The 23036-nt window shown below is 51.7% G+C and overlaps 11 protein-coding genes across 11 annotated transcripts; 5 read left to right on the plus strand and 6 right to left on the minus strand.

Moving 5' to 3' along the window:
* The first annotated feature begins 247 nt into the window (after nucleotides 1-247).
* Nucleotides 248-1210, plus strand: P175DRAFT_0502603 (uncharacterized protein). Its single transcript, XM_040897426.1, has 2 exons — nucleotides 248-813; nucleotides 896-1210. The coding sequence occupies exons 1-2, from the start codon at nucleotides 324-326 to the stop codon at nucleotides 1120-1122; spliced, it is 717 nt and encodes a 238-aa protein (XP_040750485.1). The 5' UTR covers nucleotides 248-323; the 3' UTR covers nucleotides 1123-1210.
* A 3-nt stretch (nucleotides 1211-1213) lies between these two features.
* Nucleotides 1214-3312, minus strand: P175DRAFT_0558663 (Zn(II)2Cys6 transcription factor domain-containing protein). The gene is made up of 2 exons (XM_040900859.1): nucleotides 3087-3312; nucleotides 1214-3019 (listed from the first exon to the last, which is right to left on the minus strand). Exons 1-2 carry the CDS (start codon nucleotides 3155-3157, stop codon nucleotides 1432-1434), a joined length of 1659 nt encoding a protein of 552 aa, XP_040750486.1. The 5' UTR covers nucleotides 3158-3312; the 3' UTR covers nucleotides 1214-1431.
* Nucleotides 3313-3892: 580 nt separating this feature from the next.
* On the plus strand, nucleotides 3893-6265 carry P175DRAFT_0502604 (cytochrome P450). Its single transcript, XM_040897427.1, has 4 exons — nucleotides 3893-4940; nucleotides 4999-5120; nucleotides 5199-5599; nucleotides 5670-6265. The coding sequence occupies exons 1-4, from the start codon at nucleotides 4035-4037 to the stop codon at nucleotides 5870-5872; spliced, it is 1632 nt and encodes a 543-aa protein (XP_040750487.1). The 5' UTR covers nucleotides 3893-4034; the 3' UTR covers nucleotides 5873-6265.
* Nucleotides 6266-6479: 214 nt separating this feature from the next.
* On the plus strand, nucleotides 6480-7299 carry P175DRAFT_0510388 (putative nucleoside-diphosphate-sugar epimerase; the record flags this gene model as incomplete). Its single annotated transcript, XM_040898506.1, has 3 exons — nucleotides 6480-6700; nucleotides 6782-6992; nucleotides 7060-7299. 3 exons carry the CDS (start codon nucleotides 6480-6482, stop codon nucleotides 7297-7299), a joined length of 672 nt encoding a protein of 223 aa, XP_040750488.1.
* A 41-nt stretch (nucleotides 7300-7340) lies between these two features.
* On the minus strand, nucleotides 7341-8696 carry P175DRAFT_0510389 (uncharacterized protein; the record flags this gene model as incomplete). Its single annotated transcript, XM_040898507.1, has 1 exon — nucleotides 7341-8696. One exon carries the CDS (start codon nucleotides 8694-8696, stop codon nucleotides 7341-7343), a length of 1356 nt encoding a protein of 451 aa, XP_040750489.1.
* A 367-nt stretch (nucleotides 8697-9063) lies between these two features.
* P175DRAFT_0441404 (uncharacterized protein) lies at nucleotides 9064-10281 on the minus strand (the record flags this gene model as incomplete). The annotated part of the gene is made up of 1 exon (XM_040894071.1): nucleotides 9064-10281. The coding sequence occupies one exon, from the start codon at nucleotides 10279-10281 to the stop codon at nucleotides 9064-9066; it is 1218 nt and encodes a 405-aa protein (XP_040750490.1).
* Nucleotides 10282-11213: 932 nt separating this feature from the next.
* On the plus strand, nucleotides 11214-13514 carry P175DRAFT_0440547 (uncharacterized protein; the record flags this gene model as incomplete). Its single annotated transcript, XM_040894024.1, has 1 exon — nucleotides 11214-13514. One exon carries the CDS (start codon nucleotides 11214-11216, stop codon nucleotides 13512-13514), a length of 2301 nt encoding a protein of 766 aa, XP_040750491.1.
* A 1580-nt stretch (nucleotides 13515-15094) lies between these two features.
* Nucleotides 15095-16727, minus strand: P175DRAFT_0533522 (Zn(II)2Cys6 transcription factor; the record flags this gene model as incomplete). Its single annotated transcript, XM_040900065.1, has 2 exons — nucleotides 15095-16610; nucleotides 16675-16727. 2 exons carry the CDS (start codon nucleotides 16725-16727, stop codon nucleotides 15095-15097), a joined length of 1569 nt encoding a protein of 522 aa, XP_040750492.1.
* Nucleotides 16728-17188: 461 nt separating this feature from the next.
* P175DRAFT_0502613 (putative nucleoside-diphosphate-sugar epimerases) lies at nucleotides 17189-18408 on the plus strand. Its single transcript, XM_040897428.1, has 3 exons — nucleotides 17189-17536; nucleotides 17611-17710; nucleotides 17777-18408. Exons 1-3 carry the CDS (start codon nucleotides 17277-17279, stop codon nucleotides 18173-18175), a joined length of 759 nt encoding a protein of 252 aa, XP_040750493.1. The 5' UTR covers nucleotides 17189-17276; the 3' UTR covers nucleotides 18176-18408.
* Nucleotides 18189-20083, minus strand: P175DRAFT_0524707 (LysM peptidoglycan-binding domain-containing protein; the record flags this gene model as incomplete). The annotated part of the gene is made up of 5 exons (XM_040899386.1): nucleotides 18189-18456; nucleotides 18520-18659; nucleotides 18744-19079; nucleotides 19139-19382; nucleotides 19443-20083. The coding sequence occupies 5 exons, from the start codon at nucleotides 20081-20083 to the stop codon at nucleotides 18315-18317; spliced, it is 1503 nt and encodes a 500-aa protein (XP_040750494.1). The 3' UTR covers nucleotides 18189-18314.
* Nucleotides 20084-20846: 763 nt separating this feature from the next.
* ste7 (MAP kinase kinase Ste7) lies at nucleotides 20847-22635 on the minus strand (the record flags this gene model as incomplete). The annotated part of the gene is made up of 4 exons (XM_040898508.1): nucleotides 20847-21458; nucleotides 21510-22047; nucleotides 22117-22274; nucleotides 22348-22635. The coding sequence occupies 4 exons, from the start codon at nucleotides 22633-22635 to the stop codon at nucleotides 20847-20849; spliced, it is 1596 nt and encodes a 531-aa protein (XP_040750495.1).
* Nucleotides 22636-23036: the final 401 nt, after the last annotated feature.

The raw sequence follows: 23036 nt of genomic DNA on the forward strand, positions 1-23036 counted from the left end.
CGACATTAAGAGAAGAAAATTGCCAACCTATCGTGTAGATCCCAAGCTTGAATGCTCGGTTAGTGTAGATCTGATTCACTTACGAGAAGTAACAAATCAAGCCTGCGAGGCTGTACTCCGAGTAAACCAGTTAACTATGCGGGTCTAATCATTGCACCAATTCATGTGATTGCACCACTTCCCCTCTATTACTGTATCACTGTGTCTCTTTTTACCTAGAAGCGATTTTTTCCACCTGCAGACATTGCTCGAATCCCCATCTTCAAGGGTAATTTTTCTTACCTTCACTGCCCCCCCCCACCCCTCCATCGTACAAGAACAACATGAAATCCCTCCCCCGCATCGCCTGCTTCCACGGCGGCGGCTCAAAAGGAGACATCTTCGAAGTCCAATGCGCATTCCTCGCCCAGATCCTCGAAGACGACTTCCAATTTGAGTTCTTCGACGGTCCATTCGATAGCCCTGCGGGTCCTGGCATCCTCCCCGCTTTCGAGGGGTACGGTCCTTACAAGACTTGGTTCACCAAGGACGCTACGACGGGCGCGGAGCGGGCCGATGGGAGCGGGTACGACCAGATCGGACGCGACGGGGTCGAGCGCATATGGAAGATGATGGAGGTGCGATCGGGTTCCGGGGGGTCTGGGGACTGGGTTGGCGTGATGGGGTTTAGCCAGGGGACGCGCATGGCGGGCGGGTTGTTGCTGGATCAGCAGCGGAGGGAAGAACTAGGGGAGCCCGGTTCTCCGATTAAACTGAAGTTCGGGATTTTGTGTATGGGTGGTAAGGCACCGATGGAGTCGGAGATTGGACATAGTATGTTGTCTCTATTCATTTCTCTTTCCCTTTCTGTTGAGGTTTGGATGTTGCGTGTGTGCTGATCCCGTTGGCGGGGTAGGAGTGGCCCAGTCTGATACGGTTATTCGGATTCCCACGTTACATGTGCACGGATTGAAAGATGAGTTTTTGGCATGGGGACGCGATCAGTACGATACATATTATCATCCGGAGACCAGGACACTCCACGAAATCAATTACCATCATGCGATGCCGTGGGTGAGGGAGGAGGCGGAGGAGTTGGCGGATCGTATTCGGAAGCTATACAAGAATACCCAGACTTTATAAATACGGAAGATGATATAGTTGAATCCTACATGGATTCCTCTCTCCTTTTCTTTGTTTTTAAAAAAAAAATTCACGAGGTTTATCAAGATCTAAATTATTTTTTTTTTTTGTTTCGAATACGCTGGGGTAAAAACGGTCGATATTGTCGAAGGCTTGGATTCTTGACAAACACCAAAGATAAAGAATATCCACGGGCCCAGACATGACTTGGTGCTTTGTTTCAAGATAATTATTTGTTTTATATCGTAAACACTGCCATATACATTGGTGGATACGAGCTCCAGTGGATATCAAGAGGATTTGGCGCTGCTATAGAATCGTCAACTTCTTCCATGGCGAACTAGCCGGCAGCACTATCATTTCATCAATGACCGCCATCTTGCCATTAATACATTCTCTCCTCGAGTACTGTAGTGCAGTACACGTCTCCCCTCCCGCACTAGACCACGGCGCCGCCCGCAAAGCGAAAATCCGTTCACCATCTCGCGGGACCCGACCAACACGCTCCAACAAGCTGGCGACAGATAAATCTTCCTGGGAGCATGAAGGACCCCTTTCCTCAATAGCAACGACGAGAGCCAGCAGTCCTGCCGCTGAATGGCAAATGTACATCCCCTGTATCGCGGGAGCCTGGCCAAGCAGACGTAGTGCCTGGCGACGGATTGTCGGGGACCGGCACTTGAGAATTGTAATAAACAACGGCAGCCCAATGCCCATGTCAAACACGAACGGAGGTTGATAGCCATTATCAACAGCCGTAGAAGCTAGCGCAGCTGGTGCATGGGCGAGAATCTTTGCGAAATCCGTTTCGTGGGCGTCATAGACTGTTTCTGCGGGAGTAAGGGCTGTCCGGGTGAGGATGAGGGCGCTGAGATAGGTCATGAGGAGAATGGCAATGATTCCAGAGGGGGAGCCTGCATGGATTGCGGCTGCATCTTCTGACATGAGTGAGGAAGATTTGTTATATTGAACCACTGCATCCATTCCACAAAATCGTCGATGCCAGGCAAGAAGGCCCCCCTCAAGTGCTTGTTGTCGAGTTTGCAAGCGGCGGAGCGTGTCCGGGCTGATGAATGTTGTAGACTTTTGTTGATGCACGACAACGCTATCACAGTCAAATATCTTCCAATCAGTAACAAGTGAATAAAGGGTGATTCGGGCGTCCGGAAGCGAGCTAAATCGGGACTCCAAGGTGCGTGGACTTGGTAGCCGGTCCGGTAGGGGAGCAACCCCATCAAAAATCGTAACAAGAGTGCCCACGCGAACAAATACTGGCGCTAGCGTCGCCTTGAGTAATGATGTTTCACGGGTGTCGGCAGATGCTCCATTCATTAACTGAGCTCCTTGGTGATATAGCGCCAATGCGGCTTTGATATTGCCCTGAAGACTTTCAATACACATAAACAGCACACAACTCACAAGGACAACCGTCAGGTCGGCGATTCCTCGTTGAATCTGCTGCTGGATCTTTCTCAGGGAACGGGTATACCACGTCAAAGCATCTCGGTGGTTACGACTCTGAGGGGGGGGCAGCCTGTCTGTATGTTGTATTCGGTATAAACCAGGCCAGCCTACGGAGGGAGGGTGCTCGTAAAAGGTACTCAAGGCTGCAATTGCATCCCAGACCGCGGGCTCGTGGCCGCAGATTTGCAGAACCGTGCCACGCCAGAATCCCAGATCCAGAGCGTCGGAAAGAGAAGGAGCCGCATGAAAGAAGTAGTACTCAAACGCCCGCCGCTCTCTATGAACCGGGGATACTGTTGACAGTCCCCGGTGAACTCTTGGGGGTTGCCCGCGAGAGAGAGAAAGGTTTACGGTGGCATAGTCGCACTGTCGCCCCGTGCTGGCGCACCGCAGACACCGAGGTTTCTCTTCTCCACACTTAACGCGACGGATCCTATTGGACCGTGAGTTTGGAATGCACGACGAAACACACTTGAACCAAGATCTTGGAAGCTACTCACTTGCATGTCTTGCAGCCTGTTCTAGACTTGAGACTGCCAATGCGACCCTTTTGAATCATATCTGCTGACATCTTGAGAGTCAGGAGTCAGGAGTCAGGGCAGGGTTGGAATCGCCACGTTCTGTTCATCCCATGCCAATAGATGTGACATTGTCTATCGGATCCGACTGAGTAGTTGAGGATTACTTGGTTCATATTTCAACCCTGACAACTTCATCTATCCTTAGCTAGTTATCTGATGTTCAGCTTATGGATCCCAGAAGTTTCAAGGTGGAGATCTGGTTTCGATCTCGGGTTTTAATTGGCCTGTTCGGATCATGACGTCATAAAGCTAACCTATCTAGGCATAGTATGACCCTGAAACAGCTAGTGTGAACAGTGATACTAAATATAGATACATTTCCATATTAGGCAAGTACAGGTCTCGACTGTGCTACAGATATACTTGTACTTGGACGTATAACCATCCATTCAGGTACACGTAAATCAGGACGGATGGCTCAAGAACGTTATTTCAAGGCTCACAATTAGAGTGGGAAGGAGTCAGTTGTCCCTGTGCTCACCTTTATCCACCTTCTCACTATGCCAGATGCCAGATGCAATGCAGCTCGGGCTAAGGAAAGTAGACTAGAGAATAAGAAAAGAATAAAAGAATCAATGGTGGCTACTCCATACTCTTTCCTATGCTGTAATATTCGGATTCAATGTCTTGTTGACATGGTTCTCTGGCTAAGACTAGAAGTGTTCGGAGTATAGGGTATTGTCGGAGTATCATTGGGTGTGATGATTCTTGGAAACCAACCTCCCCCACCGCCACACCAACTGACATATCTCGAGATCGCAGCCTACGGAGTATACCCAGAATTATTTAAATTCTGCTGTATCCAACCTGAATAGTCTTTGAAGCTGAGTGGAACCGTCTCCCCCTAGTTCCATATTTCTCCACAATATGGAGGGTTGTGTCTACCTGACAGGCCTCGCCACGGGCATCATTACCCACATCGCCTACCTCCACCATGGAGAGCACCATAAGTACGGGTTGGCTTACTTACTGGCATTTCTTGCGGCAGTCACCTGCAGCGCCTACCTCCTGGTGTTCTTGTACGACCAGCTATTTCGCCATGCCCTATTCCAGAGTCTCCAATTCTACGCCGCCTACCTTGCGGGTCTTTACTCCAGTCTGCTCGTCTATCGCATCTTCCTGAACCCATTGAATAAATTTCCCAGCAGCTTAGGCACCCGAATCTCGCTCTGCTTTTTTTCATTGAGACTCAAGGACTTGGATAGTTTCCGACAGCTTCACAGACTGCACAAGAAACATGGCCACTTCGTTCGTTTGGGGCCCTCGGATGTGTCCATCACACACCCCGACGCCATTCTCGCTATCCATGGTCCTGGGTCGCGGTGCACCAAAGCAAGTCAATACGATATCGTGAGCTCATTCAAGTCTTTGCAGACACTACGGGATAAGGGCGAACACGCCCAACGCAGACGGTTGTGGAGTAGCGCATTTGGGGAAAAGGCACTGCGGGGATACGAGCATAGGATTCGGGGCCATCGACAACGATTCATGAACCGCATCATGGAAAAAAAGGGCAACCCCATCAATATCACCGACTGGTTCATGTGGTACAGCTTTGATGTGATGGGGGACTTGGCCTTTGGCCAGCACTTTGGTATGCTCGATAACGGCCAGCAACATTGGGCCATCCAACTGTTGTTTGATTCGATACATTATCTCGGATATAACCTCCCTTCGTGGATGTTTATCCTGCTGAATGATATCCCCGGGGTTAACAGGGACTGGTGGCGGTTTATTGGGTACTGCCAGCAAACCCTGGAGAAACGCTTACAGGTTGATCTTGTTTCTCGCAGGACGTGAGCCACGTTTCACTTCACTAACCCGTCACTAGCACTCCGCTACGGATCCAGATTTCTGCGCATCGTTTCTGGCGCCCCTGCAAGGGCGAAAGCCGAATACCTCCGAGATGAATTTGCTGGTCGGAGACACACAGCTACTGATTATAGCAGGAAGGTTGGTTGTATTCTGGAATCCATTCTTCTCCTCCATACCGTTGGATCACAATCTCACAATATTGATCCTGTTTCTCAGTGATACTGTGGCAATAGCTCTCACTAGTATTATTTACCTGCTCTGCCAGAATCGCGAGCACATCGAGCTCCTTCGCTACGAGTTAGCTCCTCTGATGACGGACCCGACGGGGGAAGTGCTCCACGAAAAAATCGCCCACCTGGACCACCTCAACGGGGTCATAAACGAAGGCCTCCGACTATATCCGCCCGTTCCTACCGGGTTCATCCGATTAACACCCCCGGAGGGAATCACTATCGGCGGCACTTATATTCCCGGGCACACCAGCGTACAATGTCCGCTCTACGTGATTGGGCGATGCGAAGAAATCTATCCGCAGGCTGAAACGTTCCTCCCTGAGCGGTGGTACAGATTTCCCGACATGGTGAAGTATAAGAATGCATTTGCGCCATTTGCTATTGGTGAGGAAGGGCCGAGCTTGCATGTCCAGTAACTACTACGTACCTGGATAACAGACTGACGAGGCGTTAGGTCCCTACAGCTGTATTGGAAAGCCCCTGGCGCTGATGAATATCCGCACTACGTTGGCACGAATGATCTACGAATTTGATTTTGGGTTCGCTCCGAGCGAGGACGGGACGCAGTTTGAGAAAAATGCTGTGGAGCATGTTACTTTCTCCATGGGGGAGTTGAAACTGGGGTTTACCCCCAGGAAGAACGCTGATCAATTTTGAGCTTGGTGATATTTTCCCCAGGTCGTCTGCGAGTTAGACCGAAGTTGGAAATAGAACGATGTGTATTATAATAATATCGGGATTGTCACATGTACATAATGGATATACACTAGATTTCTTCCCGGGAAGTAACACACCCCCCATTCCGAACTCCTTTCAAGGGGAGCCCCTACCTACCTGGTGGAGGAACGAGGGAAATTGATGGCAAGTTGCTGCGATCGGATTTGGGACGGGTAGTAGAACTCAGAGCAACGGTCTAATCTACTTGATCACAGGAAGAAGTGGCTTCCGGAACAGGTTGTACGAGACTCCGCGACAGGATGCCTACATAATTCGGAGCTGGCGTCACTAGGTTCTTGATATAGCATACGGAGCCACCTGGGTAGGAATATAAGTTCAAGCCAATGCATTCCGATCCTTCCTCCTATTGGCCTCTGTACCATAAGCCAACGCCTGCTCCGGTATATCCGCTTATGTCCACTGATCTCGCATCATAATCCAACAGATATCCATCCCTTATATAAATGCTGAATGCGGTTCTCTCTGCGTTGAAATTACCGTCACGGCAGACATCCAAGCCATTGATTCCTTCAATCGGTGAACAAACATGAAGGTGATCCTCACGGGATGTACTGGCTTCGTGGGAGGCGAAGTCCTGCGACAATGCATTCAGAACCCTTCCATATCATCGATTGTGGTACTTTCTCGCAGGCAGCTTTCCGGACCGATTGCGCAAAACCCCAAGGTTGCCGTGAAGATCATGCAAGACTTCCTCGTATATCCCGAGTCGCTGATGCAGGATCTCCACGGCGCAGAAGCATGTATTTGGCATGTCCCCCCCCCCCCTCTCCCGTTCTCCAACATTCACAGAGCTCTAGTGAACATTGCTTATGGATAAGGGTATTAAAGGGCACTAGGCAAGCCCAGCATGTTAGACCTGGACATGTATCGAAAAATCAACGTCGAGTACACCATGGCAGCGGTTGGAGCATTCAGCGAGTATCGCACGGCGACTGGAGCAAACGCCAAACCATTCCGGTTCATCTACTGCAGTGGTGTTGCGGCAGTGCGTGATCAGGAAACGACACTATGGCTTCTGCCAGGAATGAGACGCATCCGGGTACGTTGCTAAGCTGCCAAGCTATCAGATGTGCTGTGCTGCGAGGAAAGAAACTAAGCATGTATAGGGCCAAATCGAGAATGAACTGGTGGCGTATCAGGAGAATCATCCTGATACAATGCACACATATATTGTGCGCCCGGCGATGATTCTGTCTCCGAATACAACTCTTCACAGTTTGGTATTTGGGATGGTTGCGTCTATCAAGGTCAATGTCCTGGCGAAAGTCATGGTGGACCTCGCCTTGAATGGGAGTGAAGAGCAGATATGGGAGAACTCGGCCATGATCGCAACAGCTCAAAGGTAGCTTTCTAAGTAATTAAGTGTGGTTTTGGGGCTTGGATTGAATTAATGCGCGGAATACTTGTTTAGCGACTTATCAGTAGCACGGCGTGCAGTCCGCTTGAGGATGAAGTTAACCAGAGCCTTCCGCCCATCTACCTTGAGCGGTCCTTCAATGTGCATCGCTCCCGGTACATCTTTCCGCTCGAGATCTAGCTTTAAATCCTTTGCTTTTTGTTCTAATTGATCAGCCACCCACGGTGGAATCACCTCATCCTCCTTGGCCGACATCAAAAATATCGGAGGGAGAGCTCGAGAGCATGGCGCAGCGGACTGAGAACATAGAGAGCCTGCTTCACCATCCATGTGGTTTTCGCTCGGTGGATTGGCCGGTCGGTCCTGCCAATGGGCCATCTGCTCCAGGTAACTGGCGACGTCCCAGTTGTTCCATGAAAACGGCCATAAGTACCGGTAAGGCAGCCACTTTTGCGGATAGAGACTGATCAGCATATCTTTGATGCTGGAGATTGGAGCTTCGAGAACCAACCCCGCGATGGGGAGTTTTGATGTTTCACCGTTTGGGCTATCAGCACGGGAAAGATACGCGAGAGCAGCTTTGCTCGCCACAGCTGCGCCTAGGCTATGCCCCCAGAGAACAAGTTGGAGGTCTTTGTCGGGGGCGCTGAATGTCTGCGACACCCACTCTAGAAGCGCCTGCGCGTCTAGTTCGATACCGCGCTGCGTCGCACGACCCGAGGAAGTCCAGTACCCGCGATACGACAAGGCTACAACGGTATACTCCACGTCGAACTCACCAGGCGGCGACGACGACATATCCCTGATAGCCCGAAGGACGTGCGAGAGAAGCGGCAGCCGTAGCGGAGTCGACCCGCCATTCCCCTGGAAGTAGCAAATCACTACCGACTTTCTCTTTCGCGGGGGGTCTGCAGCAGCTTCGCGACCGCGGTCTCCCGGGGCAGGGATACGTCCCTCGCAGACAGTTAATCTAGTCCCGTCTAGACTGCGGATGGGACGCTCTGTCCAGTTGACTGGACGGCACTCCGCCTCATAGTTGGCTATGGTCTCGGAGCGCGAAAACGGGGGCAGCCAGGAGAGATACAGAAGCTTGTCCTGGAGCACAACGATCCAAAAGCATTTCCATGTCCAGAGGGTGATGAGCAATCCAGTGAAGATGGCGGGGGGGATAAGGATCGGTGGTATAGAAGAGGTAAATAAAGCGCGAGCACTGAGCTGATGGCCTGCTCGTAACAGACGTGGATGTGGTTTCGCGTGGATGCCTTGCCTTCTCAAGACCTGGGAGCGTGGAGAGCTCTGTTGGTGGAAAGATCGAGCTGTTCGCTGTAACCAGATGGCTTCAGGGGGACTGCGCCAGACGCGCCGTTGGGCCCATTGCGCCAGCATCAAGGAATGTAGCGCTGGATCTGACTCGATGAGGTGAATCAAATCTGTTCACCAAGAGATCCTTGAAGTGTTAAATCAATAATCAATAATTTCGAGATTCATCATGCACTGGTATTACTAAGCATCCATCTGCATTTCTTTTTCTTTTCTTCTCCTCCCGTTTGTCCTTGCAGGGACTACATACATAAATGAATAAATGAATTTAGAGAAACCATATGTCAATTGTTTACCTTGTCCTGAACTAGCTCCCTGGCTTGGTGGTTTGTGAGGCTGAGGGGTTGTATCCAAGATATATACTCCGTATACTGATATGAATGTCTCGCCTTCTTGCAGCAAAATATCACTTCGATTAAAGGGAAAGCTTCGGCTAGAAAGGGTATTCTTCGAATCTAAAATTCCACAGCCTTCTGGCCGAGTCATCAAACCCATATCCCTTCGAGCTCGTCGCGCCAATATGCTGAAGTAGCGATGGAACCACCGCCCACCGTGTCCAGCCCTCATGGTCGGCAATCTTCTCAACCATCATGTCGACTAGCCAATCCGTTGTCAAGTCCGTCCGCTCGAGCAAGTCGGGGATGATGGAGCGTGGATAAACCAGGCCCTGCGAGCAGCATCCATACTGGTTCATTTCGTGAACCCCAGCAGACATCGGCCACATCGTCTGTCGACCTGCCATGAAGTGGAGGGCTATAGCCGCGGGGATAAAGAGACAAGAGGTGATCCAAATGGCATTGTTTGGTAAAGACTTGAGCTCGGTCTGGAAGCGTCGTTTCGCGGCTACCATCGCCCCAGTGAGCAGCGCCCAGATCAACAGGGACCCGGCTAAATATCTGGGCCACTCCTCGGAATTCCAGCCCAGGAGGTCATCAACATAAAAGAGCCGTAAGTAAATCCAGTCTCGACCCCTCGATCGCTTTTGAACTGCGTTAAGAGCCTGGAAGGCGGATCGGAGCCAGCCCTTGACCGCCAACGTATCGTCCTCTATCATGGCCACATAATCGGCACCCGTGTCGTAGCAGTCCTTCATCAGATGCGTGTAATCGTAGATCGTCTTGTTCCGGTACCATCCGCCTTCCTCCCAGGCCTTTATTTGCTGAAAATCCGGGTTGTCCTCCGAGTACGTCAGTAGGCGGTCCGGTAGTGTTTCGACCCATTTTTCGGAGGCGATGGGATGTTGTGTGGGATCGGTATTCCCGACCAGGAGGTATAAGAGGAGATCCTTTCTCTCAGGCTCGCCGAGGCCGTCCAGAAGCGATGCCACGGTTAACCCGACGTATTGGTCTCCCCGTCGACGCACGGTTACTATCCCCACGCATATCTTCGGCGTCTCTCCCGGTAGCCTTGTGGGCGGCCTGACATCACCGGCCGCCCCTAGAAACGCGTCCGCCTCGGCGATTCTCTTCGCAGAATAATGTCTCTCGTAGGCGCGACTGGCGTCGAAGAAGAAGGAAGTCGGATCTCGATAGCTGGCGCCCCGGTAGTAACGGAGGGAGAGTAGGTAGAGGGCGGAGAAGGCGAGAACTATGATACCGGTTGCAGAGAGGGAAAATCTGCCGAAGCGAAAGGACCGCAAAGGGGGAGTCATTCCCGACTGTCTAGGAGAAACAAGACACCATGCGCAAATCGCGACGCCGCCTTCTCTCGCGAGTGTTGGATGATAGGACTTTTGTCGAACGGCACTGAGCGGCGTTGGGTAGTTAAAAGAGCATCAGCGCTAGAATGGTGCGACGCCTCACGTATCATGGATTAAGACATATGGACGTTGGCAAGCTGGCCGTGGTGAGTCGATTGAGGGCGGCTATGCAGATTCAGGGGATGGGAAGTAACAGGGCGTGCCTGTGGTCCCGTGCCCAATCAGTGGGCAGCTCCAGCCGCTCAGTGATTTCAGCCTTGCACAAGCTCAGATCCTGCCAACCTGCCAACCTCTCATCGTTTAGATAGGTAACGCCATTAATACCTTTTCCTTTTTTTTAGTATGTATTCTAATCTACATCTTAGTGGCTGAAACGACATTGAGAGACAACCTGCTTGGGCGAACTCAGTGCAACTAAAACACAGTTAGTTTATGCTGCAGCTCCGAAACCGATCTCACAAACGCTTCGCGCCAGGCCAATAGTGTCTGCATAGGGGTCAAGATGACTAGTATCGAACTAGAAATGGTGTGGCAGAAGCCCACCGCTACCTGTTCCGCTCGTATCTGGAGATAAAGGTGTTGGGTTGGCCCGACAGTTAGGGTGAGGGGATGCGTTTGCAAGTCATTTCCAGCTTGGCTAAAATTAGAAGATGCATTGGTTAAGAACTTGGACAGATCTCGTCCATTCCAGTGAGCGTGAGATGAAAAAAAGATTTTTCATTGCTGTCGGACATTTCTCTCGCACTTAGATATCGATTCATTTGCGGGGATCATATCCAGTTTCCCTATGAGCTCTGCCGTGTTACGCAGGAACAGTGAATTGAATGACCATGCTCTTCGGGAAATGGCTTAGGAAAGCACCCAGTAATGATAGCTCTTCTATCATGTCTGCATCCCCGTCTGGTCCACAAGAGCCGGAGAAAGTCATCATTACTAGCAAGTCTTGGTTCACCTCCCTTCAACAATGTGTGATCCACCTTGTTCCCATGTCGGCGTCGGTCATCATAATGACAGTAAACATCAGGCGCACGTATTTGAGTGCGGACTTGATGTCTCCAGTCAGATCGGAAACTATCAACCTTTTGTTTCTCCAAGTGGCCGCCAAAGCACACGAAATCATGATCGTCGCAAGCTTGAGCTTGGTTGTTCTACAGTTTGTACGGCACGAGCTGCTTTTCGGGGATGGATTACCCTTGGGCTTCATCGGGTCGGGAATTACTTTCAACAACTTTGAGTTCTTCTTCAAAAAGGAGTTTCGTGGGGCAATGAAATACATCTCGCTTCCCGGTAATAAACTTCGCAAGGTGGCATTTGTGAGTCTCATCATGATTGCGGGGTTCGTGGCAGCTCTCGCTGGCCCAGCCAGTGCTGTTCTGCTTGTGCCAAAGGATCAAGACTGGGAAGCGGGAGGTACCCAATTCTTCCTGAACGGCACGGAGAGTGAGCTTTGGCCCTCGGATTTGACAGGAGAATTATCTGAACTCCGCCAATTTTGCAGCCCAGATAACTCTACCAGTGTGGGAATCTGTCCGGCAGCTGGATTTCGCTCCTTATGGACCCACTGGGGAACCATGAACAGCACAGATTTTCGGACTCAAAATGTCCGATCCTATGCAAAGGAGGTATCCGGCTCTTCATTCTACTGGCCGGTTTCTAGCCCCTGGTCACTAATCCCACCCTTATATTCCCTTGGAGATAGCCAGCAAGGAACATCCCTGATACAGCCACATGCAGCCACCGTGGTAGTGTTACAGGAACTTGCAGAAGATTGGTGGAAAGCTCTTACGGCGGTAAAAAAGTTGTCATCCAACCAGGTCGACGACCGGGTTGTTTCCGCCAAGTTCAAGAACGCTATCACCGTCGTGCATTGTGGAGAACCGCAAAAGCTGCAGGCGTCAAATAGAACTGTCCGGTTCCCGTCCATCGACGGCCGGTTCAACTTTGCTGATAGCTTACCAGTAGATGTCGACAGTCTAAACGGTACTCGTACTGACCACATACGATTTCAGTGGATCCATCTCCCGGAAAGATTCGGTGCCACTAGCATTGGAGGATTGTTCGAAACAGCATGGGAGGGTGAAAGCCAGTCTGATGCTTCGCGAGCTGTAATTGGTTGTACTGTTCAGGCTGGATGGGTACCGGCAACGGTCTTTACAGACAAGTATACTTTTTGGACGGGATGGTACCCCTGGAATATTCAATTTGGTGATCGGACTCCCGCATGGAACGGGGCCTCAAAAAGCTCGACAAATGGCCGAATAGCATTCGGAGACGAGTGGTTGAGGCTTTTAACCCCCAAAGCTCCTCCTACTGCTTTCTATACTGAGTCTTGGCGTCCATCGACAATTGAAAGCATCTTTCTGAATGCAGGGCTGGCTGATTATGCCCAGTTTCGTAGCTGGCTAAGTAACAGCAATTCAACTCGGGCAAAAGTTTCGCTTCTTGAGGCTATCGTCTGCAGTGTTGTCCTTGATGGTCTGAGCCGAACAGGGAGTTACCGAGCATTTGACACGTCAGGTTCGAGTTCCGAATGGTCCATCGCAAACTACAATCTTCTTCCTAATTTCGAATCCCGGGTGTTAAAAAACGAGCAAGCTTTGCAAACTCCAGCTCTAGACCCTGACCAGTTTACAACCATCCAGGCGGAGATGAAAATTAGCGGATTTTCGTTTCAGACCTCGCTCGCCAGCTTTCTTGCCATGTCCGTCCTGCTCACACATATTCTACTTGCTACGGCCCATATTGGGTACATCCTATATAAGAGACAATCGTCCAGCAGCTGGAGTTCGGTCGCGGGACTCATTGCCTTAGCCCAAAACTCCCAGCCGGCATTTGGCTCTTTGGCGAACACGGGAGGGGGCATCGAATGCTCTCAAACATATGGACAAGTCGCGAAAATCAGGGCCAAGAACACGCCTGGTATTCCAAACCACAAGCACGTCGAACTGCTCTTCGAGGAACATTTCAGCTCCGAGGATATGGCAGTCGGCCATGAACCGAGTAGTTTCCGCTATAGGTGTCTGCGCCACCCAGCCACATGGCCGAACCGCAAAATCCAGGTGGTTTCGGGTGATAATGCAGAGATTCAAGGGTTGTCAAGCTCTACCGAGAGATTGGTCCCTGAGACAGCTATCGAGGCTGGAGAAGCGATGTGGCCTGTGTATGCGGGCCAGCCGTATGGTTAAGGACGGTCTGCGTTGTATATGAATTTGACAATGACGTGAAGGGATCTTATATAAAATGTATATACAATCATATTACCTTATACGGCTTCTGTAGCGACCAGTATATATATACCAATATGATGCAAATGACTGCAGATGATTGTATGACACTAATAAAGGAGGGATTTGTTTATTTGTAGAGGGATTTCTGAGGTAACATGCAGCTACATGTAATCCCACGATCAGGTCATCCCAACTATAGGGCTGATATGGCATCTCGCAACCGTGTGTTTGGGGATTGCGGGAATGGTTGCATGGGGTTGCCTGTGTCTGTAGATTGAATCTGTTATTCGTACCCGGGGATATTTGCTTTCCTGTTTGACATTTGATCTGGAGGAATTGTGGGCAGTTTAGTCCACCTGTATACTTTCAGAAAGTACGGTAATAAAGATATAAACATAGATCCTGTAACTAGTTACATGCGGGAGATCTAATCACTCAGCTGGCCGGTTCCCACGCATATCCCGATACGCGTTCCTCGGGTCCTGTTCCTCCTCCTCTGCAGACGGAATCGTCTTTCGCACTCTACACGGACTCCCCATGGCCACGGAGAACGGCGGGATATCCCTCGTCACGATGGACCCGGCTCCAATCGTGCATCCCTCACCGATCCGCACGCCGGGCAGCACAATCACATTGCCTCCAATCCAGCAGTCGTCGCCAATGAAGACGGGATGACCGAATTCCACGAATTTCCGCCGCGACAGGATACTCGTTTCATGGCCTGCCGTGAAGATACTGACATTGGGACCGAACTGCACGCGGTCGCCTATCACGATTAAACTTGTATCGAGTGCGGTGAAGCTATGTCGTGGCGTAGTCTGTAAGTGTATGGACTCAATAGTTCCAGCCAGCTCCCTAGCTAGCTCCCTAGCCAGGCAGGCTAGGTACGGAACGGAAACTCACTTGAAATTAATAAACGTCTCCCGTCCAATAATGATATTCCTCCCGTAATCCGGAGTAAACGGCGCCTCCACGTAGGTGCCCTCGCCAACCCTGCCGACGACCTTGCGAAGCAGCTCCAGACGCGTCTCGGTGGCTTCGTCGCAGGACAGCTTTCTCAGGTCCAGTTGGTTGAAATCCGCCGCGGCACAGCGACAGCGATGTCGCGCTTCCATCAGCTCCGGGGCAAGCGGATTGTACCTATATTGGATTGGTTCGATGTGGTTCTATGGCTGAGAGAGAGAGAGAGAGAGAGAGAGAGAGCCGGAAGGAATAGTTACAGCATGCCCGAGATCATCTTCTCGTATTCCTCGCTCATCGGCACACAATTGAGCCCTCGCGCGATTTCGATCAGATCCGGGCGTTTTTCTGTAGCGGCCGACATGATGGAATGCTGTGTTGGTGATGAATATACGCGGGGCGTGAGATGGCATCCAAGATCCGCATCTCGTTATATCAGCGGAAAGCTTTAGTATTGGTGGAAATCTACTTCAATTTATCCTGCAATAGTATGTATAGTATAGTATTCATCTATCCGTTTGGGAACCCGCTAAGTAAGGGGATGATATATATATATAATAGATATAAATCTATCTATACTACCACTTCAGTGATATACTGCGCGTTTCCCAGTCCCCCCCCTCCCCCTGTGGCTTCAGGAACAACAGCACGCGGCACGGATTCAGTTCCACCTCCTCCGGCTGGAACGCTTCGTACACCCGGGCTAACGAACCAATGTCTTGCTCGCTCTGCGGCGGAGAAGCGCAGCTACTTTCCTCGACCTCGATGACGAGCTTCGCAACCGCTTCGTACCGGCGGGCGTCCCACATGCCCTCCTTCTTGGAGTAATGCGAGAGGACATCCACGGCCCGTCGTCGAATGGCGGGATGGCGACACTTACAGGCGGCATAGTACAGCGGCGCGATGATTTCGCCTTCCAGGGAAAACACCGCATGTGCATCAAGAGAGGAGGAGGAGGAGGAGGAGGTGACCCGGCCGATTTCCTCAGAGTGCCGGATCATGGTCTCGAAGTCGGCAGTGAACCCGTCAAAGATGTCCTCGGTCCGTTCCAACGCACTGCGCACGCAGAGAACCGAAGTATGATAGTATATTCGGAGCGTGAGGGACGCACATGAATCCACCGGCGGGATTCGCGCGCCCAGTCGGAGCAGCAGGTCATCGTGCCAGAGACTCCACATCTCGAACCCGCGCAGCAGTTGCCGCTGCTCGGCGTCGAATTTCCGCTGCGACGCGGCGTCTCGCGCGGACCTTGTCATCCCGATCGAGCGAATGAAGACCAGGCCTTGGTTCATCAGCTGGTCGAGGACCTCTCGCGCGTGCGACATACTCGGAAACGCAACGCCTTGCCGCGCGGCGTCCCACGCCGGGAACTGCAGAGGAAACAACAGCCGCCCGAACAGCGAAGCCTGCACGTTCATCCGGGCAAACAGGGCTCGAATTTCCCGGAACAACGGGTTGCCAACGTTGGCCCCCCCCGTCCGGGTCTGATCGTGCCGGGATATGATCCTCAGCCCGGCCTCGATGTGGTCCAGTGCCTCCTTGCGGTTTTCGCGGAGGATCTCCAAACACACGAAGAGACAGCAGGTAGTCAGAATCAAGTCCGTGCTGTCGCTTTGTGTGGTCGAGAGCGCGCTCATCAGGTGGTGAATCGACTTGTTGTACTCTTCGAGCACGAACTGCATCGTGCTCGGGCATGACTCGCCCGGGAATACTGGCGGTTGGAGTCCCCTTGCACGCTCCACACTGGCATGGAGAGCCCCGATGGCCGTCATGGCATGTCGAATGCTCGGCTCGCGCTCGCTGAGCTGGGGTACCAGGAGAGACCAAAACAGGGAGTCAAAGTAGCCGGAAAAGGCCTGTGTTGTTCGACGGAAAAAGTACTCGACGTATTGGCGCTCTGTGGCGGTTTCGCGTCGAACAAGCATCTGGTGATCCGGGCTGATCGACGGCCTGGGGGGAGACGCCCGACGGCGTTCGTCTATCCGTCGACGAAGCTGCGACTGGGAAGCGCTATCGTACCCATCGCATTGCCGGCCCGACCGGTGGCATTGAAGACAGCCCGGTTTGCCTTCGTCACATTTGACATGACGGATCCTATACTTTGTATTCAGTCTCTGTACGATGCGGTTCCAAATCCACATCCAACTCGTCAACTCACTTGCAGGTAATACAGCCATTCCGAGAGCGAGGGCCACTGGCTCGCTTGGGCATTTTCCACTTTTTTCTGGGTAATGGTAAACTGGGTGAAGAAGAAGAGAAGAAGAAGAAGAGAAGAAGAATTCATCTGCCTGTTACTGGGCTGGCCAGTCGCCAACTCGTCTTAGGCAGAACCAAACCCTGCGGCTGAAAACATGTGGACCAAAAATAATACTTAATAACCACGTCTATTTAGTATTTTTATGCTATATCGGGGATATTTGACTTTGATTTATGCTTTAGATCCGTATCGGGGGGGGGAATGAGGCTATATACATACCCTAAACCCTACACTCATCATATTCAGCTGTGATTCTCTACTTAGACAACATTAAACACCACTTACACACCACTTAAATACAGCCTCTCGTCGAATCGGGTTGGAAAAGCCGCTGTGGCGCGAAGACGTCGATCTCTGGAAGCTGACAGGATTTACCGGATATATCTATAGCATTACCGCCGTTTCCATGTCAGCACCCAATCACTATATAATGCAACTGTCTCCATTATTTCCCAGCCATGTATTTTCAATCTGCCCACTCGAACTGTCCCGAGCCAGAAACAATGCGTCTCATCCTCACAGGCGCCACGGGCCTCGTCGGGTCCGCCACCCTCAACCACCTGCTGAATCTCCCCGCCGGCGAAATATCGCGGGTGTACATTCTCAGCCGCAGCCCGGTCCCCATGGCCGAAAACAAGCCCAACGTCACGGTTCTCGCGCACAGCAACTTCAACGAGTACTCGCCCGAGCTGCTGGAGAAACTCCAGGGCGCGGATGGGTGTATCTGGGCCCAAGGGATATCGCAGACCCAGGTTTCCAAGGAGTACGTACATACATACATACATACATACATACATACCAGGAGACTAAGGCAATATTGCTAACCCACACACCCAGGGAATATGTAAAAATCACCCGGGAGTACCCTCTCGCCGCCGCAAAGGCGTTTTCAACTCTCTCCGACTCGTTTAATTTCGTCTATGTCTCTGGAGAAGGCGTACGTTGACCCGCAACCTAGCCAGCCAGCCAGCCAGCCCGCCAGCCAGCCAACTAACCAACCCAGGCAACTCAATCCCCCGGACCCTTCACCCCCTTCTTCGGCCGCGTAAAAGGCGAATGCGAATCCGCCCTCTTCGCCCTCGCAGCGCAGCACCCCAGTCTCAAGCCCTACTCGGTCCGCCCGGCCTACGTGGACCCAGCACACGACCCGCTGGTCCTCCAAGCCGTCATGCAGCGACCGGACCAGCAATCCTTCACCAAGAAATCCCTGCACGCGGTCCTGGGCCCCGTCATGCGCGCCGTGATGGCCAACAGCGTCTCCCCGACGCAGGACCTGGGGAGGTTCTTGACCGATTTGGCCCGGGGGAATGGCACTCCTTTAACTGGGCGGGGGGAGGGCGTCACCGGGGACGGAAGGATTATTAATAATGTTGCGTTTCGGAGGGAGGTAGGGATTATATAACTCTTATAAAAGAAAGTGGCTTGTCAAATCAGGCGGAGTGAAAAATATCTACAGGTCGTTGTCCGTCGTCGAACTACTAGTTACAGAGTGGATTTGTCTCGAGATAACTACCCCATATTTTATCCTCATCTTATGAAAATCATTTAACCCCAACGCACACCTCATAATCCAGCTGCAGATTCTTGCACTCTCCCTCCGCCGTATTCACATCCGGATTCCACTGGTAGAACGCCTCCAGCGAGATCCCGTTCGCCACGGCGATGGAGTCGCACGTGTCGCCGCTACACACACACATAGTCAGAGACCGTGAAGGAAAAGTCGCATCCGACGGAAAATATACATACCTCGAGACAAACCACCAGCTGGCGCAGGAGCTGGTCGCATTCGGCTGGCGAGGCGTCTTGGTCGGGAAGATGTCGGTGGGAAGAGGCGCAGTTCGCGTCGGAGGCGTGTTCGGGTCTCTGACGCAATACCACGCGTCGTCCTGTTTCGAGAGAGAGAGAGAGAAATACCCATGAGTTCAATTTTACCCAGAGAAGGCTGCGGGGTTCGTTTCGTTTCGTCTTACCTTGATCCACGCACACGTTTTCCCCACCGAAGGGTTCCACGCCACAAAGTCCTGCTCCGAGAAGGTGCCAAACATGACTGCGATCCCCCAGCAGCTGTCGTCATGGTTGGTCTTGTACCATGCCGTGCAGTTCTGCGTGGTCCCCATCTGGGTTGGCGTTGGGGTTGCCGTCACGGTGGGTGGCATGGGGACATCGCCCGTGGAAAATGCCGCAACACAATAGTAGTAGCTGGCGTGAAGACCGGAACAGTCGGCTTTCAAATCCGGGTTCCACTGATGCAATTGCTTTTCGGTCAAGAAATCATATTCCGCAAGGATCCTAGAACACGAGTCGCCCTGGGTTCGGTCAGTCAAATCAATCAAGCTTTTTTTTCCTAAGTGGATAAATATCATACAGCGGTTGCATAGTGGAATCCCTGGCATCCAGACACGAGTCCCGACTGAGTCGGGGAAGCTGTAAATTCGGAGCCCGGGATACTGGTTGGCATGGGCGTGTGAATCGTTGGCTCTGGAATGATGACAGGCCCGCTGGTTGGATAGTCGAAGCTCAGAGAAGTCTGGGGCTGCGTTCCCACGCAAACCCACCAGCCCACAAACGGGAATTGGCAGTCCTCTGCAAGGCCAGGATTCCATTGGAGTCTGTCATGGATTCGCAGTCAGCCGTTGTCATCAATGTGTAAAGCGGATGCCAGCACGCACAACTCCTCGAAGCTGACCCATGCAACATATCGGGCTTGGATTGTATCACACGTGTCTCCAACCCGGACAAGATGCCATTTGTTGCATGTCGAGGGCTGTCCTGCCTGAGTCTTGGTAGGAGGCCATGCAGTGTCGGTGCTGGTCAGGGTAAGATTCCAGGAAGTGATCGGGTTGATGACCGAATATCCTGTGGTGGCATTGGCGGAACTTGTCGTCTGAGACGTAGTACTCGAACTCACGGTTGTAGTTTCGGTAGTGGTAGGAGGAGGAGGAGGAGGAGGAGGAGGAGGAGGAGGAGGAGGAGGAGGAGGAGGAGGAGGAGGAGGAGGAGGAGGAGCAGTGCCCACGCCAATGCAGTACGAGTAGTCAGGCCAAAACTTCTGCAGACAATCCTTCGAAACGGCAGGGTTCCAGTTGAAGAAATCATCTAGGCTGATGCCAAAGTTCTGCGCAGTCGCGTAGCAAGTGTCTCCGCGTTTGACCGTGTACCATCTGTTGCAGTTAGGAGCAATTCCAGGAAGCGTGGGATGGCTTGGAGAGGTTTCAGCAGGAGGCGCATCTTGAGGAATGATGGGATCCTGGCTGGATACGATCCCAGCAGCAGCGAGAATCACAGCCAACAGGTAGTGAAATCTCGCCATGGTGAGTTGGAAGGTGAGAATTTGGGATTTGAGAACTGGAGAGATGGAGATTGTCGATAAGGAACAGAAGAGACTTGAAAGATTCTAATAGCGAAGAAGAGAAGTAACTCTGATCGAAGGGGAATTAAACAGTGAATACTGGAGTGACTATATCCATTCACCAGTGTAACTGTCACATAATATGTTCTCCCCCAAAATCATCAACAGATATGGGGAATGTCTCTTGAACTTACTGCAATAGTGATAATCTTGTCGATAAAGGATTATAGACAGGTCATGGGATGTTGTATGCAAGTACTCAAGAGCTTCAAAGCCATCCTACCTACAGAAATTGTCAAGAAACGTGATGCTATTATATCACAAATAGCACAATAGATTAATGCATCCATAAAGTCACATGCTGGAAAAGTAGTATTGGAGTCGATAATGTATGTATACGGCAATTTGCAAGATCGCATATTCGCTCAAAAGAATTTGCATAGAAGGGCCAACCAACAATCTGGATACGCGAAGCCAATACAAGACAGATGCCAGAGTTCCAGCCTCCAGATCCGCACAGCATAAGAGACAGCTGGTATTGAAGCATCTTCATAACTGACAACACAAACTGCGTATCAACCTTGTATGGCCAACAGGAGAGGGGGGAGAAAAAGAAAGGTTACAAGTGACGAAATGCAAGATGAAAGAAAATTGGGAAAAGAATGGATACATGGTCGTCCAGTTGGATCAGTCCAAGCATGATTGCAGGAATAATGAACACGGTTTAAGCGGTGCTTGTCATATGGTCACCACGTATGGAATTCGGCTGACGCTGCCATGATCCTGGATTCGGGGACGGTGTACTGCCCGGTGGCGGAGCCGCGCGGAAAGGAAGGGCTGTGTTCTGCAGAGGCATCCGGGACCTGGTGTTATGTGAGCTAGCTGAGCGGGATGCCAGCGATGGGCGCAACGATGGGTCCAGGCTGGAGCTGGAATCGCCAAGGGGGGTTCGGGAGGGACGACGGGTGGGGCGGAATTCATCATCCTTCGATTCCAGGGAAAGATGTTCCAACGAGACAGGTGGTGGGGACCGTGTCGACCGCGCATTATGAGGGGATGGATTCGAGGGGACATGTTGATAGCGTTGGTGCGAGGAGACATCCTGGCTCATGTTAAGAGGAATCTCGCCGGACGAAGGAGGATAATGTGGTGTGTGGGTGGTGGGCTGGCTGGCTGCTGCAGGTTTCGGGAGGGGGGATGAGGTATCTTCCTTGAGGGATTTGGGCGCCGGAGGAGCCAGATACGACTTGCGGTTGTGCCGTTCCATCATACTGATGGCCCACTCCTGAAGGTCAACGGGAGTCCGCTTAGCCGCTTGTAGGAATGCATCTTTCTCCTAGATGCGAGGTTAGTAACTGACGAGCTGGATGCAAGTAGGGGCACGAACATATAAGTCTCGAGGGGTTGGTCGTTCTTCGGGTTTCTTCAGGAGACATTTCGCGACAAATTCGTGCAAAACGGGTGGGAATGCATCACTCTTTGGAAGCTTGGGCGCGGGCTCATGGACAATTTGTTGCAGCAGATCGAGGATGCCCATCGGGCCAGCACTAGCCCGGTCTCCGGCTGAGGAGTCTGAGGTATCAAAGGGGAACCGACCGACAGCCAATTCCATGACTGTCAAACCAACACTCCAAACGTCCGAGCGAACGGTATAGGCACCACCCTGAATTCGCTCGGGAGCCATGTAGGTTGAAGTCCCGACGAATGTATCGGCGATCGAGTTGACTGTTTCGGTCGCGACTCCAAAATCACAAAGTTTGATGTTTCCGCGCGAGTTGACAAGGATATTGGAGGGCTTGATATCTCGGTGCATAATACGATGGGCCTCATAGAGATACACCAAGCCTGCCAGAACCGACTCGGTGATTTTGCCCAACACATCAACGCGAACAGGTCCAAAATCTTTGGAAATGCGATCAAGAGAGCTATGGGCGTGCAAACGTAAGTTATCGAACAATCCCTAATCTTTCCATTCAAATAAAAGATGCACATACCCGCAATCCATGTACTCCATACACAACACAATGTCTCTTGCCTCGTTCTGGAAGGCACCATAAAAGGTCACGATGTGCGGGGAGTTGCAATCATGGCCAACCTGGAGCTCTCGTAAGATCTGCTTTCTCACATTCTCTTTGGCGTCGACACGGATGATCTAGCAAGTCGTCAGTCAAGTCTGTGAGGATGAAGACACCTCGTAGTGGTCCAGGAAGAGAGCTGCTGCGCACCTTTCGAGCCATTACAACCTTCGTAGAGGCATGCATGACCTTTGAAACAGTACCGCCATTTCCAGCACCCAACTCCTTCAAAGTGACCAAATCCTCACTGCGAAGATCCAATCGAAACTCCAACCCAATTTCCAGAGTATCGGTGCGATTACTTTCACTGTTCCCGGCAGCACTAGGAGCTTGAGCATTGCCATCGGACGGCTTGGAGGAGGGCTTCGGGGTCGAATTCAGTGCGAGGCCCTTGACATTTTTGCGCTTTAGCGTGCGAGATTTGAATTGATCGGCCATAGCTACGCGACTGGGGAGAGCTGCCGCGAGGAATGAGGGGTATGCGCGAGGGAAAAAAAAAAGTCGATGACGGAGGGAGGGACCAAAGGAGGAAGAATGGAACCCGTGAAACGGTAGCAAGTTGAAAGGTCCAAGTCAGTCAAACTATACCTTCACGGACTAGGTATGAAACAATGAGGCGGATGATATGTTGGGCGCTGAAACGCAGACAAGCGCTGTGAGTCCAAACCCGCGAGGTGGGGGGGGGGGGGGAGTCGCGACGGTCGATGTCGGATGACGTTTCTGTGGACAACAGAGATTCCACAAAGGTCGAGACAAGCGCAAGGATCAAGAGAGCTCTGAGTGAAGAATAGATGAGACCAAGGACGGAGAGAGATAGAGAGGGATGGCGGGATGGAGGG

This window comes from Aspergillus ochraceoroseus (genome assembly GCF_002846915.1).
Source record: "Aspergillus ochraceoroseus IBT 24754 chromosome Unknown P175scaffold_6, whole genome shotgun sequence".
In the NCBI taxonomy this organism is placed as follows: Eukaryota; Fungi; Ascomycota; class Eurotiomycetes; order Eurotiales; family Aspergillaceae; genus Aspergillus; species Aspergillus ochraceoroseus.

Coding starts and splice junctions, on each gene's coding strand:
- P175DRAFT_0502604 (XM_040897427.1), top strand. CDS start 4,035: ATGGAGGGTTGTGTCTACCTGACAGGCCTCGCCACGGGCATCATTACC. Junction 5,121..5,198: donor CTACTGATTATAGCAGGAAG/GTTGGTTGTATT, acceptor CCTGTTTCTCAG/TGATACTGTGGCAATAGCTC. Junction 5,600..5,669: donor ATTTGCGCCATTTGCTATTG/GTGAGGAAGGGC, acceptor ACGAGGCGTTAG/GTCCCTACAGCTGTATTGGA.
- P175DRAFT_0558663 (XM_040900859.1), bottom strand. CDS start 3,157: ATGTCAGCAGATATGATTCAAAAGGGTCGCATTGGCAGTCTCAAGTCT. Junction 3,020..3,086: donor ACAGGCTGCAAGACATGCAA/GTGAGTAGCTTC, acceptor ACGGTCCAATAG/GATCCGTCGCGTTAAGTGTG.
- P175DRAFT_0502613 (XM_040897428.1), top strand. CDS start 17,277: ATGCGTCTCATCCTCACAGGCGCCACGGGCCTCGTCGGGTCCGCCACC. Junction 17,537..17,610: donor CAGACCCAGGTTTCCAAGGA/GTACGTACATAC, acceptor CCACACACCCAG/GGAATATGTAAAAATCACCC. Junction 17,711..17,776: donor TCTATGTCTCTGGAGAAGGC/GTACGTTGACCC, acceptor TAACCAACCCAG/GCAACTCAATCCCCCGGACC.
- P175DRAFT_0502603 (XM_040897426.1), top strand. CDS start 324: ATGAAATCCCTCCCCCGCATCGCCTGCTTCCACGGCGGCGGCTCAAAA. Junction 814..895: donor GGAGTCGGAGATTGGACATA/GTATGTTGTCTC, acceptor TTGGCGGGGTAG/GAGTGGCCCAGTCTGATACG.